Source organism: Scomber japonicus, chromosome 1 (genome assembly GCF_027409825.1).
Source record: "Scomber japonicus isolate fScoJap1 chromosome 1, fScoJap1.pri, whole genome shotgun sequence".
NCBI classification, from domain to species: Eukaryota; Metazoa; Chordata; class Actinopteri; order Scombriformes; family Scombridae; genus Scomber; species Scomber japonicus.
In genome coordinates, this window is record NC_070578.1 from 41998523 (window position 1) to 42018522 (window position 20000).

At 43.3% G+C, this 20000-nt stretch overlaps 1 protein-coding gene across 2 annotated transcripts; it reads left to right on the plus strand.

Annotated features, from left to right (window-relative positions):
• Positions 1-2144: 2144 nt before the first annotated feature.
• On the plus strand, positions 2145-14952 carry LOC128359535 (kinesin-like protein KIFC3). Of its 2 annotated transcripts, XM_053320030.1 has the most exons (13): positions 2145-2290; positions 3195-3325; positions 4040-4151; positions 4832-5013; positions 5668-5772; positions 5925-6055; positions 8762-8885; positions 9088-9217; positions 9459-9688; positions 11177-11326; positions 11408-11537; positions 11775-11821; positions 13698-14952. In XM_053320030.1, the coding sequence occupies exons 1-13, from the start codon at positions 2164-2166 to the stop codon at positions 13704-13706; spliced, it is 1608 nt and encodes a 535-aa protein (XP_053176005.1). In that variant the 5' UTR covers positions 2145-2163; the 3' UTR covers positions 13707-14952. The 2 variants fall into 2 exon arrangements, with proteins under 2 accessions (XP_053176005.1, XP_053176014.1); XM_053320039.1 differs by lacking the exon at positions 11775-11821.
• Positions 14953-20000: the final 5048 nt, after the last annotated feature.

Here is a 20000-nt window from a genome sequence, read left to right on the forward strand (position 1 = left end):
GACAGAGATCAGCTCCATAGTTTAACAGGGGTGGCAAACATGAGGCCAGGGGCAGAACAGCCGCACGGAGTGCAATCGGCCACTTTCTTCATTGTTCTTCTACTTCTTGTCTCTTCTTTCTTCTTCTTCCTTCAATCTGTCTTCTTTCTTCTTCCATCTTCATCCTTCTTCTTTTCCTTCCTTCCTCTTCTTCTCTCGTTTCTCTTCTTCTTGTGTTCTTGTCTTCTCTTCCTTTCTTTCTTCCTTCCTCCTTCTTCCTTCCTTCCTTCCTTCTTCCTTCTTCAATCTGTCTTCTTCTTCTCTTCCTTCATCTGTCTTCTTCTCCTTCTTTCATCTTTCCTTCCTCCTTCCTTCCTTCTCTCCTTCCTTCCTCCCTTCCTTCTTTTCCTTCAATCTGTCCGTCCTCCTTTTTCCTTCCATCTTTCCTTCCTTCCATCTGTCCATCCTTCCTTCCTTCTTGTCTTCCCTTCCTTCCTTCCTTCCCTCCCTCCATCTCTTTAATGATCCGGCCCACGTGCTCTGTATGTGGCCCTTGAATGAATTGAGTGTGACGGCTCTGGTTTAACCCTTTCCTCTCTGCATGGCGTTGGGTTGCAGCTGATGAGCGATCGCGGCCGTCTGTGCGGTCTTCTCTCCAAGGCCGTCGGCAGGGGCAACGGCGAAGTCGTTGGCAGGCTGTCTAAGGTCGGCCATGGCCCCCCCCAGCCCCCCGACCCCCCCTCTCCCCCACTCGGCCCCCCTGTGGTGCAAACAGTCCCAGTAAACCTCTCCCAGTGCTCCCAGTTCATCCCTCCAGGCTGCGTTCACACTGCTACAAAAACTAATAACTATATTTATTTATTTATTTTAGGGCTGTCAAACGATTATTTTTTTAAATCGAGATTAATCACAGAATTTCCATAGTTAATCTCGATTAATCGCATTTTGAATTGCATGTTTAAAATCCTGTTATTTTCCATTTGAAGGCAGTTTTAAGCCATAATGTAAAGCATTTCTTACCAGAGTGTCTTAACTGGGAATCAATCACGGCTCTGCTGCGACTCCCACACTCCAAAATGGTCCTTTGGTGGAGCTGAGGCTGGCTTGGCTGCACCTGGGTGTTTAGCGTGGAGGTGCTAACTCAAACTCCACGTACTCCGGTGGTAGTTAAACTCCGTTTGACACAGGTTGCATTTTACTTTTGACTTGTCAACTGAAGCGTCTGGAAGTGTTTTAAAGTTAAACAAGCCGTTCAAAAGTCCAGTAGCTCTCTTACTTTCCATCAGCGCGGTAGGTTTACTGCAGGAGGCCACTTCAAAGCATAGCGCTACAGCTAGAGGAGCCGTCTACGGGGGAGTAGAAGGGACAAAAAGGCTTGACACATTAATATGAGATTTAAAAATTAACGCGTTATGGATTACATTAATCTAATCGCGATTAACAGCCCTAATTTATTTATTTGATGATGATGAGGATGCTAGTAAAGTTAGTTTAGTTTCACATCAGCTGGAAGCAGGAGGAAACTTAGCTCAGTTCCTTTCACACTAACTTTGAGTCTCTGATTGAAGTTATTTTAAAAGTATTTCATTAAAATGCGACATCATCCTTTATTTATCAGTTTAATGAGTAATTAAAGGTTCTTATAGGTTATTTAAACATAATGCTTTTTGGTTCTTTATTTTAGAAACTTTTCTCCCTCTTGAAACCCTCACAGGATTACTTTAATTAACTCTAATCCCTTTTATTCTATTAACTTTAATCCTGTCTTTTATTAAAGAGTAAATGAATGGATTGTTAGGCCTCATAGTGACGAGTAGCTCCAACGCTAAAGCTGCTAAAACCTCCAGTTCTGCTTTTTAATAAAGAAAATACAATCAAATAAAATCAGATGCATATTGAGCTGTAGTTCTAGGCTAACAGTTTCCCTCTGTTTCCAGTCTTTGTGCTAAGCTAAGCTAAGCTAAGCTAACGTGTCCTGGACCTCTGACTCATAGAAAACTCAGTGTGAATGTGGCCTGTCTGTGTTTCAGGCTCCCGAAACCTTTTACACCTGTGTGCTGACATTTACCCGAGTTACCCGAGTTACCTGTGTTTCCTCCTCTCAGTCTCTCTCAGTCTTCCTCAGTCTTCCTCTCTGCTCACGTCTTCCTCTCCCTCCTGCAGATCCTGGTGTACGAGGGCGAGATGGAGCGAGCTCAGGGTCAGCTGGAGGCCGAGATGCAGAACCTGGAGGAGGAGAAGAACCGCGTGATCGAGGAAGCGTTCATCAGAGCCGAGAGCGAGATGAAAGCCGTGCACGAGAACCTGGCAGGTCAGACGAGTTCAAGGATTCTACCCTCCTGGTGTCCTCCAGTCTAAGGAGGGAGGGAGGAAGGAGGGAAGGAAGGAAAGGAAGGGAGGAAGGAAGGGAGGAAGGAAGGGAGGGAAGGAAAGGAGGGAGGGAGGGAGGGAGAAAGGAAAAGAGGAAGGAAGGAAGGAAAGAAGGACAGAGGGAGGAAGGAAAGGAGGGAGGAAAAAGGAGGGAGGAGGGAAGGAAGGAAAGAAAGAGAAGGGGGGAGGGTGGAAGGACAGATGGAAGGGAAGGATGGGAGGAGGGAGGGAGGATAGAAGGAAGGGAGGAAGGAAGGAAAGGAGAGAGGAAGGATGGGAGGAAGGAAAGGAAAGAAGGAAGGGATGAAGGAAGGGAGGAGGGAAGGAAAGAAAAAGAGAAGGAGGGAGGGAGGATAGAAGAGAGGGAGGAAAGGAAAGAAGGAAGGAAGGAAGGAAGGAAGGAAGGAGGGAGGGAGAAAGGAAAAGACGAAGGAAGGAAGGATGGAAGGAAGGAAAGAATGACAAAGGAAGGAAGGAGGGAGGGAAAAGGACAGATGGAAGGAAGGAAAGAAGGAGGGAGGAAGGAAGGAAAGAAGGAAGGGACGAAGGAAGGAAGGAAGGAAAGAAGGAGGGAGGAAGGAAGGAAAGAAGGAAGGGACGAAGGAAGGATGGAAGGAAAGAAGGAGGGAGGAAGGAAGGAAAGAAGGAAGGGAGGAAAGAAGGAGGGAGGGAGGAAGGAACAAGGGAAGGAAAGAAGGTCAATTCTGAAGATGTTTAGTCTTTAAATGATCAGAGTTCTTGTTCTAACAGACGTATTAACGGTGATGAACAGAGAGAAACAGGAAGTCGTTACTCTGGATCAGCTGATCAGCTGTTTGACTCTCTGATGGTTTCTCTTTTTTTAGGAGTGCGTATGAACCTGCTGAGTCTGCAGCCGGCTCTCCGAACACTGACCTGCGACTACAACTGTCTGAAGAGGCAGGTGCAGGAGTTTCCCTTCATGCTGGATAAAGCCATCACCGAGGCCAAGCAGGAGGTGAGTGGGCCAATCAGAGGAGCCGGCTGAGTCACATGACTGCAGGGTTAAACATCAGTCAGCTGGGAGAGACGCTGCTCGGTTCACATAGATAGACTGACATGTGATGATTATGACCCGGGGGGGGGGGGGGGGGGGCAGGGTTGATCTCAGTCTGAAGTTAATAAGATGCTGTTACTGCAGCGATGCTTCATTTATAAACCTGCACTCATCTTCATCATCATCTTCATCATAACACCATAAAAACACACTTCATGCTTTTTCACATTAATTCATCTCCATTAAATCTTTTTATGGGCCTTTAATCCACAAGTGTCCCAGATTATTATTATTCAAGAATGACGATGACACATTTACTGAATGAAAAAATATATATATATATATGTATATATGTTTATATAATAAATCAGCTTTTTATTCTGATCACTGTGTTCATGTGCAGCTTTCTTCTATTTTTATATTCAGACGTCATTAATCTTCTGTTTCTGTGTGTGTGTGTGTGTCTGTGTGTCTCTGTGTGTGTGTGTGTGTGTGTGTGTGTGTGTGTATGTGTCTGTGTGTGTGTGTCTCTGTGTGGGTGTGTGTGTGTGTGTGTGTCTGTGTGTGTGTGTGTGTCTGTGTGTGTGTGTGTCTCTGTGTGGGTGTGTGTGTGTGTCTGTGTGTATGTGTCTGTGTGTGTGTGTGTGTGTGTGTGTGTGTGTGTGTCTCTCTCAGATCTGTCAGGTGATCAGCGAGGTGAGCTCCACCAATCAGGAGCTGCTGAGGAAATACAAGCGAGAGATGAACCTGAGGAAGAAATGTCACAACGAGCTGGTCCGACTCAAAGGTCTGAAACTCAAACATCACATTAACTGTTTATAACTGGTTCACTTTATAAGGAAAGAGGCTGAAAGTCGGGAAGGATTCAGACAGTTTTTTACTAATCTGAGTCAGATTCCTCGTATGAATGAAGATGTAAGAACTGATTCAACACAACTAAACTAAGATAAAGTTTTATTTCCCAACATGAAACTTCTTCTACAGACTCTCAGGAACAAAATACAGTTCAGGACAAACATTTAGTCTAAAAGTATTTAAAGAACTTTCTGAAATCAGCCTAAAAAAAGTTTACTTTTTAACAGTAACTCTGTGAAACCTGAATTCAGACACAATAGTACACAAGTGTTCTGGTTGCCTAGGTAACATCATTGTGCTCTGGTTGCCTAGGTAACATCATTGTGCGCTGGTTGCCTAGGTAACATCCTTGTTTTCTGGTTGCCAAGGTGACATCCTGTGTGTTCTGGTTGCCTGGGTAAAATGCTTGTGTTCTGGTTGCTAGGTAACATCCGTGTGTTCTGGTTGCTTAGGTAGTCCTGGTTGCCTAGGTAACACCCGTATGTTCTGGTTGCCTGGGTAACATTCTTGTGTTCTGGTTGCCTAGGTAACATCCAAGCGTTATGGTTGCCTAGGTAACATCTGTGTGTTCTGGTTGCCTAGGTAACATCCTTGTGTGTTCTGGTTGCCTAGGTAACATCCGTGTGTTCTGCCGCGTCCGGCCGGTGAGTCAGGACGAGCAGGACGCCGCCGACGCTAAGACGATGCTGAGCTTCGACTCGGACGACGACGCCGTCCTCTTCCTCTCCAACAAGGGGAAGGTCATGACCTTCGAACTCGACAAGGTGTTCGCTCCCCAGGCGACGCAGGAAGAGGTCCGACACTTATTGATCATCGGTTTCATATTAACTTACAATCTTATTAACCTTCCTGTCGTCCTCACGGGTCAAATCTTCCTTCCTTCCTTCCCTTCCTCCCTTCCTTCTTTCCTCTGCCCTTCTTTCCTCCCTTCCTCTATTCCTTCCTTCCTTCCTTCCTCCTTTCCTCCCTTCCTCTTTTCCTTCCGTCCTTCCTCCCTCATTTACTTCCTTCCTCCCTTCCTTCCTTCTTTCCTGTCCTTCCTTCCTCCCTCATTTACATCCTTCCTCCCTTCCTTCCTTCCTCCTTTCCTTCATCCCTCCCTCCTTTCTTTCCTTCTTCCTCCCTTCTTCCCTCCTTTCCTTCCTTCCTTCCTCTGTCCTTCCTTCCTTCCTTCCTTCCTTCATCCCTCCCTTCCTTCCTTCCTTCCTTCCTTCCTTCCTTCCTTCCTTCTTTCCTCTGTCCTTCTTTCCTTCCTTCTTTCCTCTGTCCTTCCTTCCTTCTTCCTCCCTTCTTTCCTCTGTCCTCCCTTCCTTCCTTGACTGGAGGACAACAGGAGGGTTAAATCAGTATATAGTATAAACTATAAACCAAACACAGATCAGATCGTATTATTATTGATGATTGATTATCAGGTGATCATCAGTCTGTCTTCTCTCTGATTGGTCCAGGTGTTTCAGGAAGTCCAGTCTCTGGTCACTTCCTGTATCGACGGCTTCAACGTCTGCATCTTCGCGTACGGACAGACGGGTTCGGGTAAAACCTACACCATGGAGGTAAGATCAGCGTTAACGTGAAGCTGAGGATGAAATGAGTTTAAATAGAAAGACTGAAGTTTAGCTCTGTAGAGGAATCACTAAGATAACTGACCCCTGACCCCTGACCTCTGACCCCTGACCCCCCCCCCCCCCCCCGTCCGTGTGTTCAGGGCGTAGCCAACGACCCCGGCATCAACCAGCGAGCTCTGCGCCTGCTGTTCTCCGAGGTGACGGAGAAAGCTCCAGACTGGGATTATAAGATCACCGTCAGCATGGTGGAGATCTACAACGAGACGCTGAGGTAAGAAAACTACAGTCAGCTGATCCCCGGTCAGCTGATCCCCAGTCAGCTGATTCACAGTCAGCTGATTCACAGTCAGCTGATTCAGCAGAAACACTGATTGTTTAACTCTCCTGTTGTCCTCGAGTCAAGGAAGGAAGGAAGGAAGGGAGGGAAGGAGGAAGGAAGGGAGGGAAGGAGGAAGGAAGGAAGGGAGGAAGGGAGGGAAGGAGGATGGACGGAAGGAGGGGAGGGAGGGAGGAAGGAAGGAAAGGAAGGAAGGAAGGAAGAAAGGAAAAGAGGAAGGAAGGAAAGAAGGACAGAGGAAAGAAGGAAGGGAGGAAGGTAGGGGGAGGAAAGAAAGAGAGAAGGTGGGAGGGAGGAAGGAAGGAAAGGAAAGAAGGAGGGAGGGAGGAAGGAAGGACAGAAGCAAGGAAAAAAGGGGAAGGAGGAAGGAAAGAAGGAAGGGAGGAAAGAAGGAACAGTCAAAACAGACGGGGTCAATTTGACCCGGGAGGACGACAGGAAGCTTAAATGAACTTTAAATACCTGGACGTTAGACAGGAAGTCAGAATGAAATAAAAGCAGCTGTGAAATAAAGAATAAAAGTCTTTTCCTTTAAATGAGAACCAACCCGATCAGAAGTCTGTCATCATGTTTCTGTTCTGCTGGAAGCTTCAAACTCAGATTATCTGTTATGTAAAAGTGAATCATATGAAAGCTTTTAGTCATCGGTCCAGATGTTGTGTAACAGAACATCTGCACAAAGCCGCTGAGGGCTCAACATCTGGATCCTGGATAGAAATGACATCACAGTTATTGGCAGAAGGTCAGATTAACGTCTGAGATTATCCGCAGCTCAGTTTAGTGTTGATCTGCTCGGGATCCTTAAAGAGGAAAACAGAAAGAGGAGAATAAGTTTTAAAGAGGAGACTCGGGTCAGGACTCGGGTTAAACTCTGAGCTCACTGTTAGAAACGCTCTCGGCTCTGCAGCTGAAGGGAAACTCCTCCTGTGAGACGTTTGAGGTTTTAAAGTCAGCAGGAATTCATTTCAGTCATTTCACTTCTGATTTATGTCTTTTTATATAAACCTCATGAAACACATGATGCTCCGTCTAGAGAGGATCTTTGACAGCGTGCAGGTTGCTGTTGGAGCTGAAACTGAAACTGGATCAGAAACACTAAACTAAACTAAACTGGGATCTGAGCTCATAGAAAGGAAAGAAAGACAGGAAGACAGAAGAGTGTGTGCAGCAGTGAAGGTTGTGCTTGGTGTAGCTGTAGATATATTTAGAAGAGAATATAAAATATAAAGTAGATGACCATCAGAAGCAGCACACAGACAGATGGTCCAGAAACTTGTCTGTTTCTGCAGCTGTTTGGTGATTTTATCAATATAATATATATATATATACATTTATATATATATATATATGTGTATATATATATATGTGTGTATATATATATAGTATAAATATGAATAAGTAAAAACTTTAATGTGCTAAAATCAGCCTGCACTCATCTGTAATATGTATATTAATAACTAGAAAATTCCAGGGAAATTTTGAGTGCCATGGGGCTGCTGTCGGGACAATTTATTATTTCTTTATGAATGTACTTTATTCTCAACTTAACATCCCTGAAAATATTAAGTGAATGTTAATCATATTTAAGCATAAATAATATTTGTTTAAACGTATTAATTAAAATCACTCCATTCAAATGAATTAGCTCGGTAAACTGGCAAAACAGACAGACAGGAATTAGCCAATCACAAAAAGGTAGGTCAGTTTCTGCCCAGCAACAGGTTGCTAAGGCCTTACGGTTGCTAAGGGCAGCTAAGGCCCTACGGTTGCTACGGCGATGTCTGAGAATCTGCTTGGAAATTCTCAAAATTCTGAAGAATTTGGCTTCTGACAAGGTCCTGAACAATTTCAAACTGTGAGAAAACCGTAACTCCTGTCCAAAAACCGAAAACAGCGTGAGAGACACAGAAGCCGGCAGATTCTGACAGTGTTTATTTTATTCAGATATTCCTTAAAATGAGCGAGTAAGCTCAGTGTGAACACAGAGTGAGATTCTTTTGGAAAAAAAAGATGATTACATTAGAGTCAGTGGGGAGTGAGACGGGTATTGGTGCTGGTCTCGGCCCCCCCGTTTAAATTTTGTGCAGACCCCGCCTGTCAACTTCACATTTTATGAATCCCAACACCTATGTCTACATTTTGACCAAAAATTATTTGTCTCTTTTTTACGGTTTGGCCGTAAGCTCGAGTTAAAAATAAAAATGAAGGTTATGTTTTACTGCTTCTCGCACTCTAGCTAACTGCCGCTTCCACTCTAACTTTGAAGAAAAAGTGATTTCCACTCCTCGTTTGACTGCTCATAGTTTGAAAAGTTTACATGTTATGGAAAACAATTTGGTATTTTTCCAGAGAGGACAAGTTTTCCTCTGTTTTAAAGTTTGAATCACATTTCTACGAGCAGGTATGAAAGAGCTAGGAGACTCAGAAAAAAGGTGACATTTTGGAGAAATCTCCCGTTTTTTTGGGAATAACTTTGGGAAAAATTGGAATTTCAACACCAAAAGTCATAGCACCTCTTTCCCCATCGAGCCGCACGTTTTGATGTATATATTGTCTGGGTTTTCTCAAAGCTGGAGGGGAGTAATAATATGTCTATTAATGTTCTCTGATGTTCTCTGATGTTCTCTGGTGTTCTATCAGGAACCTTTTGGGGGAGAACCCGACAGATAAACTGGACATAAAGATGAACCCAGACGGCAGCGGGCAGCTCTACGTTCCTGGACTCACCGAGTTCACCGTGCAGAGTCCTGAAGACATCAACCGGGTGAGACACACACTTCCTGTTTCCTGTTGCCCTCTTCCTTTCAGAGTAATTATTATAATTCAGGTCAGGCTCTTTTTTAAATTTGGTTTTATAGATAAACTACAGAATTAAAATTATTTCTGTCTTCTCTCTCTGTGTGTGTGTCTGCGTGTGCATGTGCGTGTGCGTGCGCGCGTGTGTGTGTGTGTGTGTGTGTCCTCAGGTGTTTGAGTTGGGTCACATGAACAGAGCGACCGCCTGCACCAACCTGAACGAACACAGCTCTCGGTCTCACGCTCTGCTCATCATCACCGTGTCAGGATACAACACAGCTACTGGAAACTGCACACAAGGTACACACACACACACACACACACACACACACACACACACACACATACACACACAGACTCAGACATCACAGTGTGTGTTTCTTGGTGTGTAAATATATATATATGTGCCTATATGTGAACCTGGTGGACCTGGCTGGTTGTGTGTGTGTGTGTGTGTGTATATATGTGTGTGTCTTGGTGTGTATATAAATATGTGTGTGTGTGTGTGTGTGTGTGTGTGTGTGTGTGTGTATATCTCCAGGTAAGCTGAACCTGGTGGACCTGGCCGGTTCGGAGCGTATCGGTAAATCAGGAGCAGAAGGAAGTCGGCTCAGAGAAGCTCAGTGTATCAACAAGTCTCTGTCAGCGCTCGGTGATGTCATCAACGCCCTGAGGAGCAAACACGCTCACGTCCCCTTCAGGAACTCCCGCCTCACCTACCTGCTGCAGGACTCTCTGAACGGGGACAGCAAGACCCTCATGATGGTCCAGGTGAGTCCAGAACACAAGACCAGAAACCAGAAACCAGGTGATGATGGTGATGATGATGATGATGATGGTGGTGATGATGATGATGGTTATAATGATGATGATGGTGATGATGATGGTGGTGATGATGGTGGTGATGGTGGTGGTGATGGTGATGATGGTGATGGTGATGGTGATGGTGATGGTGATGATGGTGATGATGATGGTGGTGATGGTGATGATGATGGTTGTGATGATGATGGTGATGATGATGGTGGTGATGGTGATGATGATGGTGATGATGGTGGTGATGATGGTGATGGTGATGATGATGATGGTGATGATGATGGTGATGGTGATGATGGTGGTGATGATGGTGGTGATGATGATGATGGTTATAATGATGATGATGGTGATGATGATGGTGGTGATGATGGTAGTGATGATGGTGATGGTGATGGTGGTGATGATGATGATGATGGTGGTGATGATGATGATGGTTATAATGATGATGATGGTGATGATGATGGTGGTGATGATGGTGGTGATGGTGGTGATGATGGTGGTGATGATGGTGGTGATGATGGTGGTGATGGTGGTGATGATGGTGGTGATGATGATGATGATGATGGTGGTGATGATGATGATGGTTATAATGATGATGATGGTGATGATGATGGTGGTGATGATGGTGATGGTGATGATGATGGTGGTGATGATGGTGGTGATGATGGTGATGATGATGGTGATGATGGTGATGATGATGATGGTGATGATGGTGGTGATGGTGATGATGATGATGAAGGTGATGATGGTGGTGGTGGTGATGGTGGTGATGGTGATGATGGTGATGGTGATGGTGATGATGATGGTGATGGTGATGATGGTGGTGATGATGATGGTGATGATGATGGTGATGGTGATGATGATGATGGTGATGATGATGGTGATGGTGGTGATGGTGATGATGATGATGGTGGTGGTGATGATGGTGGTGATGGTGGTGATGATGATGATGGTGGTGGTGGTGATGATGGTGATGGTGGTGATGGTGATGATGATGATGTGGTGGTGGTGATGATGGTGGTGGTGATGATGATGGTGGTGGTGATGATGATGATGGTGGTGGTGATGATGATGGTGGTGATGATGGTGATGATGGTGATGGTGATGATGATGGTGATGAGGGTGATGATGATGGTGGTGGTGATGATGATGATGGTGGTGATGGTGGTGATGATGATGGTGGTGATGATGATGATGATGATGATGATGATGGTGGTGGTGGTGGTGGTGGTGATGATGATGATGGTGGTGATGATGATGGTGATGATGGTGATGATGGTGATGGTGGTGATGATGATGGTGATGATGATGGTGATGATGGTGATGATGATGGTGGTGATGATATATTTAAAGAATGAATTGAAACATTAAAGAAACAACTCTGTGACCTCATGATGTTTCTTCAGCAGATGAATGAGAGATAATCTTCTGACCGCTGTATTTCAGGTTTCTCCGTTGCCTAGCAACATGAGCGAGTCCGTCTGCTCGCTGAAGTTCGCCCAGCGCGTTCGCAGCGTGGAGCTGAACGCTTCCTCGTCCTCCAGGAAACACGAGAACTCGTCCACCTCGTCCTCGCCGACACACGACAGCGTCGAGGTAAAAAACACAACCAGGAAACAAACAGTTTATTATTTTATTGATTGAAGTGTTTAACTTTGACCTTTGACCCCCGTGCAGCTGGACTCGCCCCCCGTCACCCCGGTGCCCCTCCCCATCTCACGGGCCAGCAGCGCCGGCTCCACTCTGTCCTCCGCATCCAGGACTCCCAGCAGCACCCGAAGGAGATCCCAGTCCCAGCTGTCCACAGGTAACACACACACATGCACACACACACATATACACACACTCACACACACACTCACACACACATATATACACGCACACACACACACACACACACTCATATACACACAGACACACACACACACACACATATATACACACTAACACACACTCACACGCACACACACACACATGCAGATATATATATATTCACACACATACCAGGTGTGAACTGTGTCTCCTCTGATTGGTTGGTTTGCAGACAGACAGGTAGACAGAGCCAGCCCATTGGTTGGAGACGGTGGGCAGGTAGGTGGGGCTGTATGCTGATTGGTGGATAGCTTGGCATGGAAACGCTCAGCATGGCATGGTGCCCCACATGGTCGACCCCCCCCCCCCCCCTCCCCCTCCCCATCTAACACTCTCCACCTCTAACCTCAGAGCTCCTGCAGCTCCGTCTGCAGCAGATACTGCTGCTGCAGCAGCAGCAGCAGCAGTAACTCTGCAGCAGCAGCAGCAACACTGCAGCAGCAGCAGCAGCAGCAACACTGCAGCAGCAGCAGCAGCAGCAGCAGTAACTCTGCAGCAGCAGCAGCAGTAACTCTGCAGCAGCAGCAGCAACACTGCAGCAGCAGCAGCAACTCTGCAGCAGCAGCAGCAACTCTGCAGCAGCAGCAGCAACTCTGCAGCAGCAGCAGCAGCAGCAGCAGCAGCAGCAGCAGTATCTGCAGCAGCAGCAGCAGCAGTATCTGCAGCAGCAGCAGCAGCAGTATCTCTGCAGCAGCAGCAGTATCTCTGCATCAGCAGCAGCAGTATCTCTGCAGCAGCAGCAGCAGCAGTATCTCTGCAGCAGCAGCAGCAGTATCTCTGCAGCAGCAGCAGGTTGATGATCTCTGCTGCAGTTCCTCTGGTTGCCTGCAGGGCGGCGAGCAGATTACACTCAGCACTGTTCCTGTTGCCTGTGTTTATGAATCTCAGCTTCTGTGCAGATAAATATTAAAGTCACAAGGAACGGACTCGTCTGTTTCTCCTTCCAGGGTCACAACGTTTAGTTCAGGATCAGTTTCAGCTCAGAGTCCAGGTTCAGGTTCAGGTTCAGGTTCATCCTGGACTCTCTGAGCTGGATCACTGAAACTGATCTAAACATCTGTAGATTAAAAAAGATTCAAATCAGGACTGTGGCGTATTAAAAATGACTAGTTAGACTACCTCTACTTATACTACGTCTAGTTTTCTTTTCAACTCTTCCACTTCTTCTTCTTCTTCTACTAAGTAAAGCCAGTTATGGTTGTGGTCTCCAGACTCGTTAGTAGAGTCTTTGTGTCTCTTCCTTGTGGCTGCAGTGTGACTGAGCAGGTTTGTGGGTGTTGTGAGTGAGTTGGTGTCTGGATGAATCTGGTGTCTGCTGCTCTGTGGCCTGGCTGAGCGCCCGCTGATGATGATGATGATGATGATGGTGATGATGGTGATGTGGGGATTACTGCCTCCATGTCCACACTGAGATAAATCTGAAAATACTGTCGGATATTAAAACAGGAAGTCAGTTTATCCTCCGATCAGGTTTATTAAACTTTAGGTTATCAGGAGGAAACTTCATAAAACTGACTAAAGGTTTAAATAAAGTAAAACATTTATAATTTACAGAGAAGAGCAAATACTTTCGGTCAATTTGTGGTCCAGGAGAACATTTTACAGAATATGAAGAACACAACAATGTGTTTTAATGGTGAAATGGAAAAGTCCTGCTAATAGAAATATGTTTATGTCTGTATGTATCTTAAATGTACAAATTGGGTCAAATTTGAATGTAAAGGGTTAAAACAGAAACTAATAACACAGCTTTATATTCAGTTTACATTGTTCTACATTTGATCATTTAGCAGTGATTTACAAATAAATAATAAATAATCAGAAAACTACATTACCCATGAGCCTCAGCTGCTTTATAATAAATACATACATCAGTCAGAGGAAGGATTCTGATCAAATCGCTCTGAAAGTGATCCAACGATATCGTTACTCCTCCATCCACTCCTCCATCCACATGAGTTAGAAACACATTTAAAACTTTATATTTACAGTTAGCAGTGTGGACATGGTCTAACGTGGTCTAATGTGGTCTAATGTGGTCTTACGTGGTCTACTGTGGTCCAACGTGTCACATGACTCTCTGGTTTCTCTGCAGGACGACTGAAGCTGACGGCCTGAACGACCCGGAGTCAACGCTGATTGGACGTCCGGGTCTGAGCGCAGGGTGTCAGCCAGCACCCTGCGCCCCCCCAACACCCCCCCCCCACCTCCACCTCCACCTGCTGGGACTCCACCTGCCCCCCCCCCCCCCCCCACCCTCCCAAACTCCTGCTGGATCTATTATCCTCCTCAGCCGCCTCGTAGCAAAGACTGATGGGAACTTTACGGCCTCTGAGAGACGGACAGACGTATTGATTTCTGTGTCTTGTTGCCGTGGTGATTTTACAGCCTGACAGGACTCTTAATGACTCGGATGAGAAACCACTTAAGAAGCCCCGCCCCCGCTCCCCCCTCCCGAGCTCCTCCCGTCTGAACTGTACTGAAACCTTCGCTAACGTCTTTCTAACCTGAAACATCAGTATACGCTTTATTTTCCAATCACAGTATTTTTTCTTTTCTTGTTTCTTTGTAAAGTTGCACTTTAAACTTCTAGATTATTTTCTAACCCACAATCTGAGATGTGGCTGATTATAATATATGATGCATAATATGGTTTATATATTTATGTTTGATGCTTTAATCTTTTTTTTTTTTTTTTTTTTTTTGTTAAATTTTGAGTTTTATCTTTTTTTGCTGCAGGATTCAGACGTGAAGGAAGAGTCGACTCGTCTTCATGAACTTTAATCCTCCTCATTTTCTCACGGAGGCTCTTTACGTCCTCAAAGTCCTCCTTCTCTTATCCAATCAGGGTACTCCACTGATACCGAGCTGTCCAATAAGGACCAGAGCAATACGCGGCGATCCTCTCCTGTGTACGTGATTGTCTCTTTTTTTTTTTTTTTTTTCGTTCCTGTGGATGTTTTTTGTTTTTCACGCAGAGTGGACGAAAAAAAAAAAGAGGCTCAAATCGTAACTTTCCTCCTCAGCTGTTAATCTTCGGTGTTCTCCTGCCAGTCCTCACTCCGTCACCTCCGTCACCTCCGTATTATAATAAATAAATAAATGAAGTAGGAAAACCACAGGTGACCTTTGACCTCAGACAGAGCAGACGGTCCCGTAGCTGTTGACCCGGTGCTGCTGACGTGATGTTTCGTGGTAGTCGTAGTAACAGGAATGATTAGAAACACGATGAGCTGCTGTGTGTCTGCTTGCTTTGTGTCTGTAGGGTTCTGTAGGGTTCTACGGTTCTACAGCTTGGCTTTTTTTTTGTATTCCCTTTTTAATAAACACTCCAAAACTAACGCACCACTCTCCGCCTCCATGTTCATGTTCATGTACCGTGATGTGTTTGAAGAACCTCAGTGGAACCTCAGTAGACTCAGTAGAACCTCAGTAGAAACTTAGAACTGTCAGTAGAACCTCAGTAGAGTCAGTAGAACATTAGCAGAGTCAATAGAACATTGGTAGAACATTACTAGTGTCAGTAAAACCTCAGTAGAGTCGTCAGTAGAACATCAGTGGAACCTTAGTAGAGTCAGTAGAACATCAGTAGAATCTTGGAACTGTAGGTAGAACCTCAGTAGAGTCAGTATAACATTAGTAGAACATTACTAGTGTCAGTAGAACCTCAGTGGAACCACAGTAGAGTCAGTAGAACATCAGTGGAACCTCAGTATAGTTAGTAGAACATTAGTAGAACATTACTAGTGTCAGTAGAACCTCAGTGGAACCACAGTAGAGTCAGTGGAACCACAGTAGAGTCAGTAGAACATCAGTGGAACCTCAGTATAGTCAGTAGAACATTAGTAGAACATTACTAGTGTCAGTAGAACCTCAGTGGAACCTTAGTAGAGTCAGTGGAACCACAATAGTCAGTAGAACCTTAGAACTGCCAGTAGAACCTCAGTAGAGTCAGTAGAACCTCAGTAGAACATTTTGGGTGAAAGTTTTAAAGTATTTGTGTTGAACAGTTGATCTCGTGCAGCATGAAGAGGAAACAGCTGATAAAGGTCAAAAATACATCAATCAAACTTTATTTGTAGTTTACAGACAGACAGACAGACAGACAGACATGATGGGAATGTAACTAATAAAGTTTCACAGTGTTAACAAACAAAGACTCAATAAAAACAGGAGAGGAAACACAAGAGGTAGGATACAAATGTAAAAACTAAGAATACCCAAATAAAATAAAAGATTAATAAAGTGGGTAAAACCAGTAAATGTGAGGGTTATTAAAAAATGAGAAGAAAAATAAAATAAACGGCTCATTAATGATGACACATGATGTATGTTAATTATTTAATTTGCAAACAAACAGAAATGTAAAGATGACAGATTGATTTTTTTAGGGGCTTCATGTGGATCTACTTCTCATTTAAGAATCGGTGCAGTGACTGTTTGAAGCTTCCTGAAGTCTTCATGTCACAGAGAGATCGAGGTTAAAACAACAAGAAGGTTCTAGGTCTGGGTTCTCGTCTGGTTTCCTCTCACAGATCAAGAACATGCAGCTTAGTTAACCGACCTGTAGGTGTGAATGCTTGTCTGTCTTCTCTATGTGAGCTCTATTCATAATAAAATAGAGAGAGACCTTAAACATGCAGGACAGGAAGTCTACAGGAATCAACTCAAACATCATCATCGACTTTAGCTTCATGCTAAGCTAACCTGCTTCAGGAAGGAAACATGGCTCCAAGCCTCCAAGCAAAGAAAGGCATCTAAAGGAGGAGTTACTGTCATCCTGAAGCCAAAGTCAGTCATTACAGAGTCAGAGTAACGAGGACAGGAGGAGAAACTCACTCTGTGTCACTTCAACACGAGGTTTACAGAAGCTTAGAGCTCCTCCTAGTGGCGGAAGGTGGGAACTGCGCCGCAGCGGCTTTTAATGGACCTTCATATTAAACCACACAGTTACAGATCAATGACTCATTAAAGTGTTTAAGTTAAAAAATAAAGCGACCACAGCACAAAGGTCTAAGTTAGTCACCAACAATTATCTGCTTTTAACGACACATCCCGGTTGTCATGCTTTTAAAACATGAGTTCGTTTCCATAATAAAAGTTGTTATGTAAAAGTTTCAGGTCTGTCTGATGTTTGTTATTTCATCCTCAGCACTGTGGAGGTTTAAGTTGTTTACAGAATTTAATTATTCAACTACGACGACTAAATACGACGGCGTATTAGGGCCATATAAAAGAAAATACTGACCTGGTGGAGGGGGGGGGGGTAATATTCTGAAAAAACTCTGAATTTCTGAGATTAAAGTCGGAAATTTGTGAGAAAAAAGTCAGAAATTTGTGAGAAACATAACTAGTATCAGTAGAGTCAGTAGAACATTTTGGGTGAAAGATTTAAAGTATTTGTGTTGAACAGTTGATCTCGTGCAGCATGAAGAGGAAACAGCTGACAAAGGTCAAAAATACATCAATCAAACTTTATTTGTACTTTACAGACAGACAGACAGACATGATGGGAATCTAACATAAAGTTTCACAATGTCAAAAAACAAAAATGATGTTTACAGAAGCTTAGAGCTCCTCCTAGTGGCGGAAGGTGGTAAATGCGCCGCAGCGGCTTTTAATGAACCTTCATACTAAACCACACAGTTACAGATCAATGACTCATTAAAGTGTTTCAGTTTAAAAAAAATAAACCGACCACAGCACAAAGGTGTAAGTTAGTCACCAACAATTATCTGCTTTTAAAACATGAGTTAGTTTCTATAAGTGTTTATATCACAAGTATAAAAAACTAACCGGGTTTATTTGTTGAGGTCTGTCTGAAGCGTGTTGCATTCACTTGAATAAAAAAATTTAAAAATCCGGTTTTTCTGAGTAATTTATTTTTTGGTCTGTTTTTCTGAGTAGGCCTATTTGTTTTTCTTTTCTGTTTTTCTGAATAATTTTTTCTCATAAATTTATTTTTTGGTCTGTTTTTCGAGGTAATTATTTTTCTGTTTTCCAGAGTAATTTATTTTTATGCTTGGGGGTTTTTCGCTGTATTTTTTTTTTCAGAGTTTAGGGGGCATTCATATTGAGAGCTGGATGTAATGGAAGCAAACATGACAAACTGCTTGTTTAGTTTAATCAAGTTTTACTTTGATCTGGGTTTAAGACTCTGGGAGATCGTCCTGTCTTTAAGTCCTATAGAAGGAAAGCTCATTCAGATCTCCTGGACATAGCAATGTTTCTCCAGGATCAGCTGGACGTATATGGCTCCATGGATACAAGATACTACGGAAACGTATTGCATTCACTTGAATAAAAATCCGTTTTTTCTAAGTAATTTATTTTTTGGTTTTCTCATAAATTTCAGATTTTTTCTCATAAATTTCTGATTTTTTTTCATAAATTTCTGATTTTTTTCTTATAAATTTCTGATTTTTTCTCACAAATTTCTGATTTTTTCTCATAAATTTCTGATTTTTTTTCATAAATTTCTGATTTTTTCTCATAAATTTTTGAATTTTTTCTCACAAATTTTTGATTTTTTTCTCACAAATTTTTGATTTTTTTCTCACAAATTTTTGATTTTTTTCTCACAAATTTTTGATTTTTTCTCACAAATTTCTGTTTTTTTCTCATAAATTTCAGATTTTTCTCACAAATTTCTGATTTTTCTCATAAATTTCTGTTTTTTTCTCATAAATTTCTGTTTTTACTCATAAATTTCAGATTTTTCTCATAAATTTCTGATTTTTTCTCATAAATTTCTGGATTTTTCACCAGCCTCAGTAGTGTCAGTAGAACCTCAGTAGAACATTAGTACATAATTTAATAATTAAACTCTAAACTCTCCAGAATCTTCAGTTTTCTACTTGAAGCCTTTTTTACATTGGTCATTGAACGCATCACTTGGCGTTTGGCGCCATCTGCTGGTCTCAAAGAAGAAGTCGACACTTTAAACTTGAACATTTCCAACTTTTATTTAAATAAACAGAATTAAGTGCACATTTAAAACAGTTTGAGATCTAAGTGTAGAGAAAGTAGAAAAAGAGTGAAAACATTTTTATGATCATAAAATTCCTCCTCAGAGTTTGTGATGAACTAAACGTTTCTACTCAGAGTTCCTTCTGGTTCCTCAACACCTCAACACCTCCTCTGACCTCTGACCTCTGACTCATGAATGTCAGTCACAGATCATCAATAACGACCTGAGATCCTCCCGGTACGAGCAGGACGACGCTCAGAGCAGCATTAAAGGTACAGTCTCACATTTAAGGAAATAACACTTTACTTCCTACTTCCTGTTTTAAAGATGTGACGTCACGCTCACATGTCAAATATCTCCAATTATCTCTGCTAATAGTTTAATCTGTTAATAGTTAAATGGAGAACAACACCAGTTAAATACCAGTTTAATTATTTCCCACAGCTCAAATATCTTCAAAGCATTTAGTTGACTGTTAAATGTTAAATGCGACAGAAAAGGCAGAAAATCTTTACATTTGAAAATTGAAAAGCTGGAATTTTGGCATTTTTAGTGTTAAATGACTAAAACACAATAAATCAATTATAGAAATAGTAGTTTAGTAATTCTGACGATGGACTAACTGATTAATCGACGCAGCTGCTAACTTAGCACGAAGACAGGAAACAGCTCGTCTATCAGCACATAAAACATTTAAGACTTCTTTATTTCATTAGTGGGAAAACTTCATGAACTGGTTGCCGCTGGTTGCCATGGCGACATAACTAACGAGATATCATCATGTGACTTAATGAGATTTGGAGCTTTTAGACCAAGGGGAGTCACATACAGACCAATTTGATCTCATGTGGAGGGAAGGAAAGAAGGAAGGAAGGACAGATGGAAGGAATGAAAAAAGGAAAAAAAAGAAGGTAGGGAGGGAGGACAGATGGCAGGAAGGAAGGAAGGAAGGAAGGACAGATGGAAGGAATGAAAAAAAGGAAGGTAGGGGGGAAGGACAGATGGAAGGAAGGAAGGAAGGACAGATGGAAGGAATGAAAAAAGGAAAAAAAAGAAGGTAGGGAGGGAGGACAGATGGCAGGAAGGAAGGAAGGAAGGTAGGGAGGGAGAACAGATGGCAGGAAGGAAGGAAGGAAGGAAGGAAGGAAGGAAGGAAGGAAGGAAGGAAGGAAGGAAGGAGTGAAGGACAGATGGAAGGAATGAAAAAAGGAAAAAAGGAAGGTAGGGAGGGAGGACAGATGGCAGGAAGGAAGGAAGGAAGGTAGGGAGGGAGAACAGATGGCAGGAAGGAAGGAAGGAAGGAAGGAAGGAAGGAAGGAAGGAAGGAAGGAAGGAAGGAAGGAAGGAAGGAAGGAGTGAAGGACAGATGGAAGGAATGAAAAAAGGAAAAAAGGAAGGTAGGGAGGGAGGACAGATGGCAGGAAGGAA

What these genes read in the sequence shown, in the direction of transcription:
- LOC128359535 (XM_053320030.1), top strand. Translation starts at nt 2,164, where the DNA reads ATGGAGCGAGCTCAGGGTCAGCTGGAGGCCGAGATGCAGAACCTGGAG. An exon ending in ATCTACAACGAGACGCTGAG is followed by an intron (nt 6,056 to 8,761) that starts GTAAGAAAACTA and finishes GTGTTCTATCAG; the next exon opens with GAACCTTTTGGGGGAGAACC. An exon ending in CGACACACGACAGCGTCGAG is followed by an intron (nt 11,327 to 11,407) that starts GTAAAAAACACA and finishes ACCCCCGTGCAG; the next exon opens with CTGGACTCGCCCCCCGTCAC.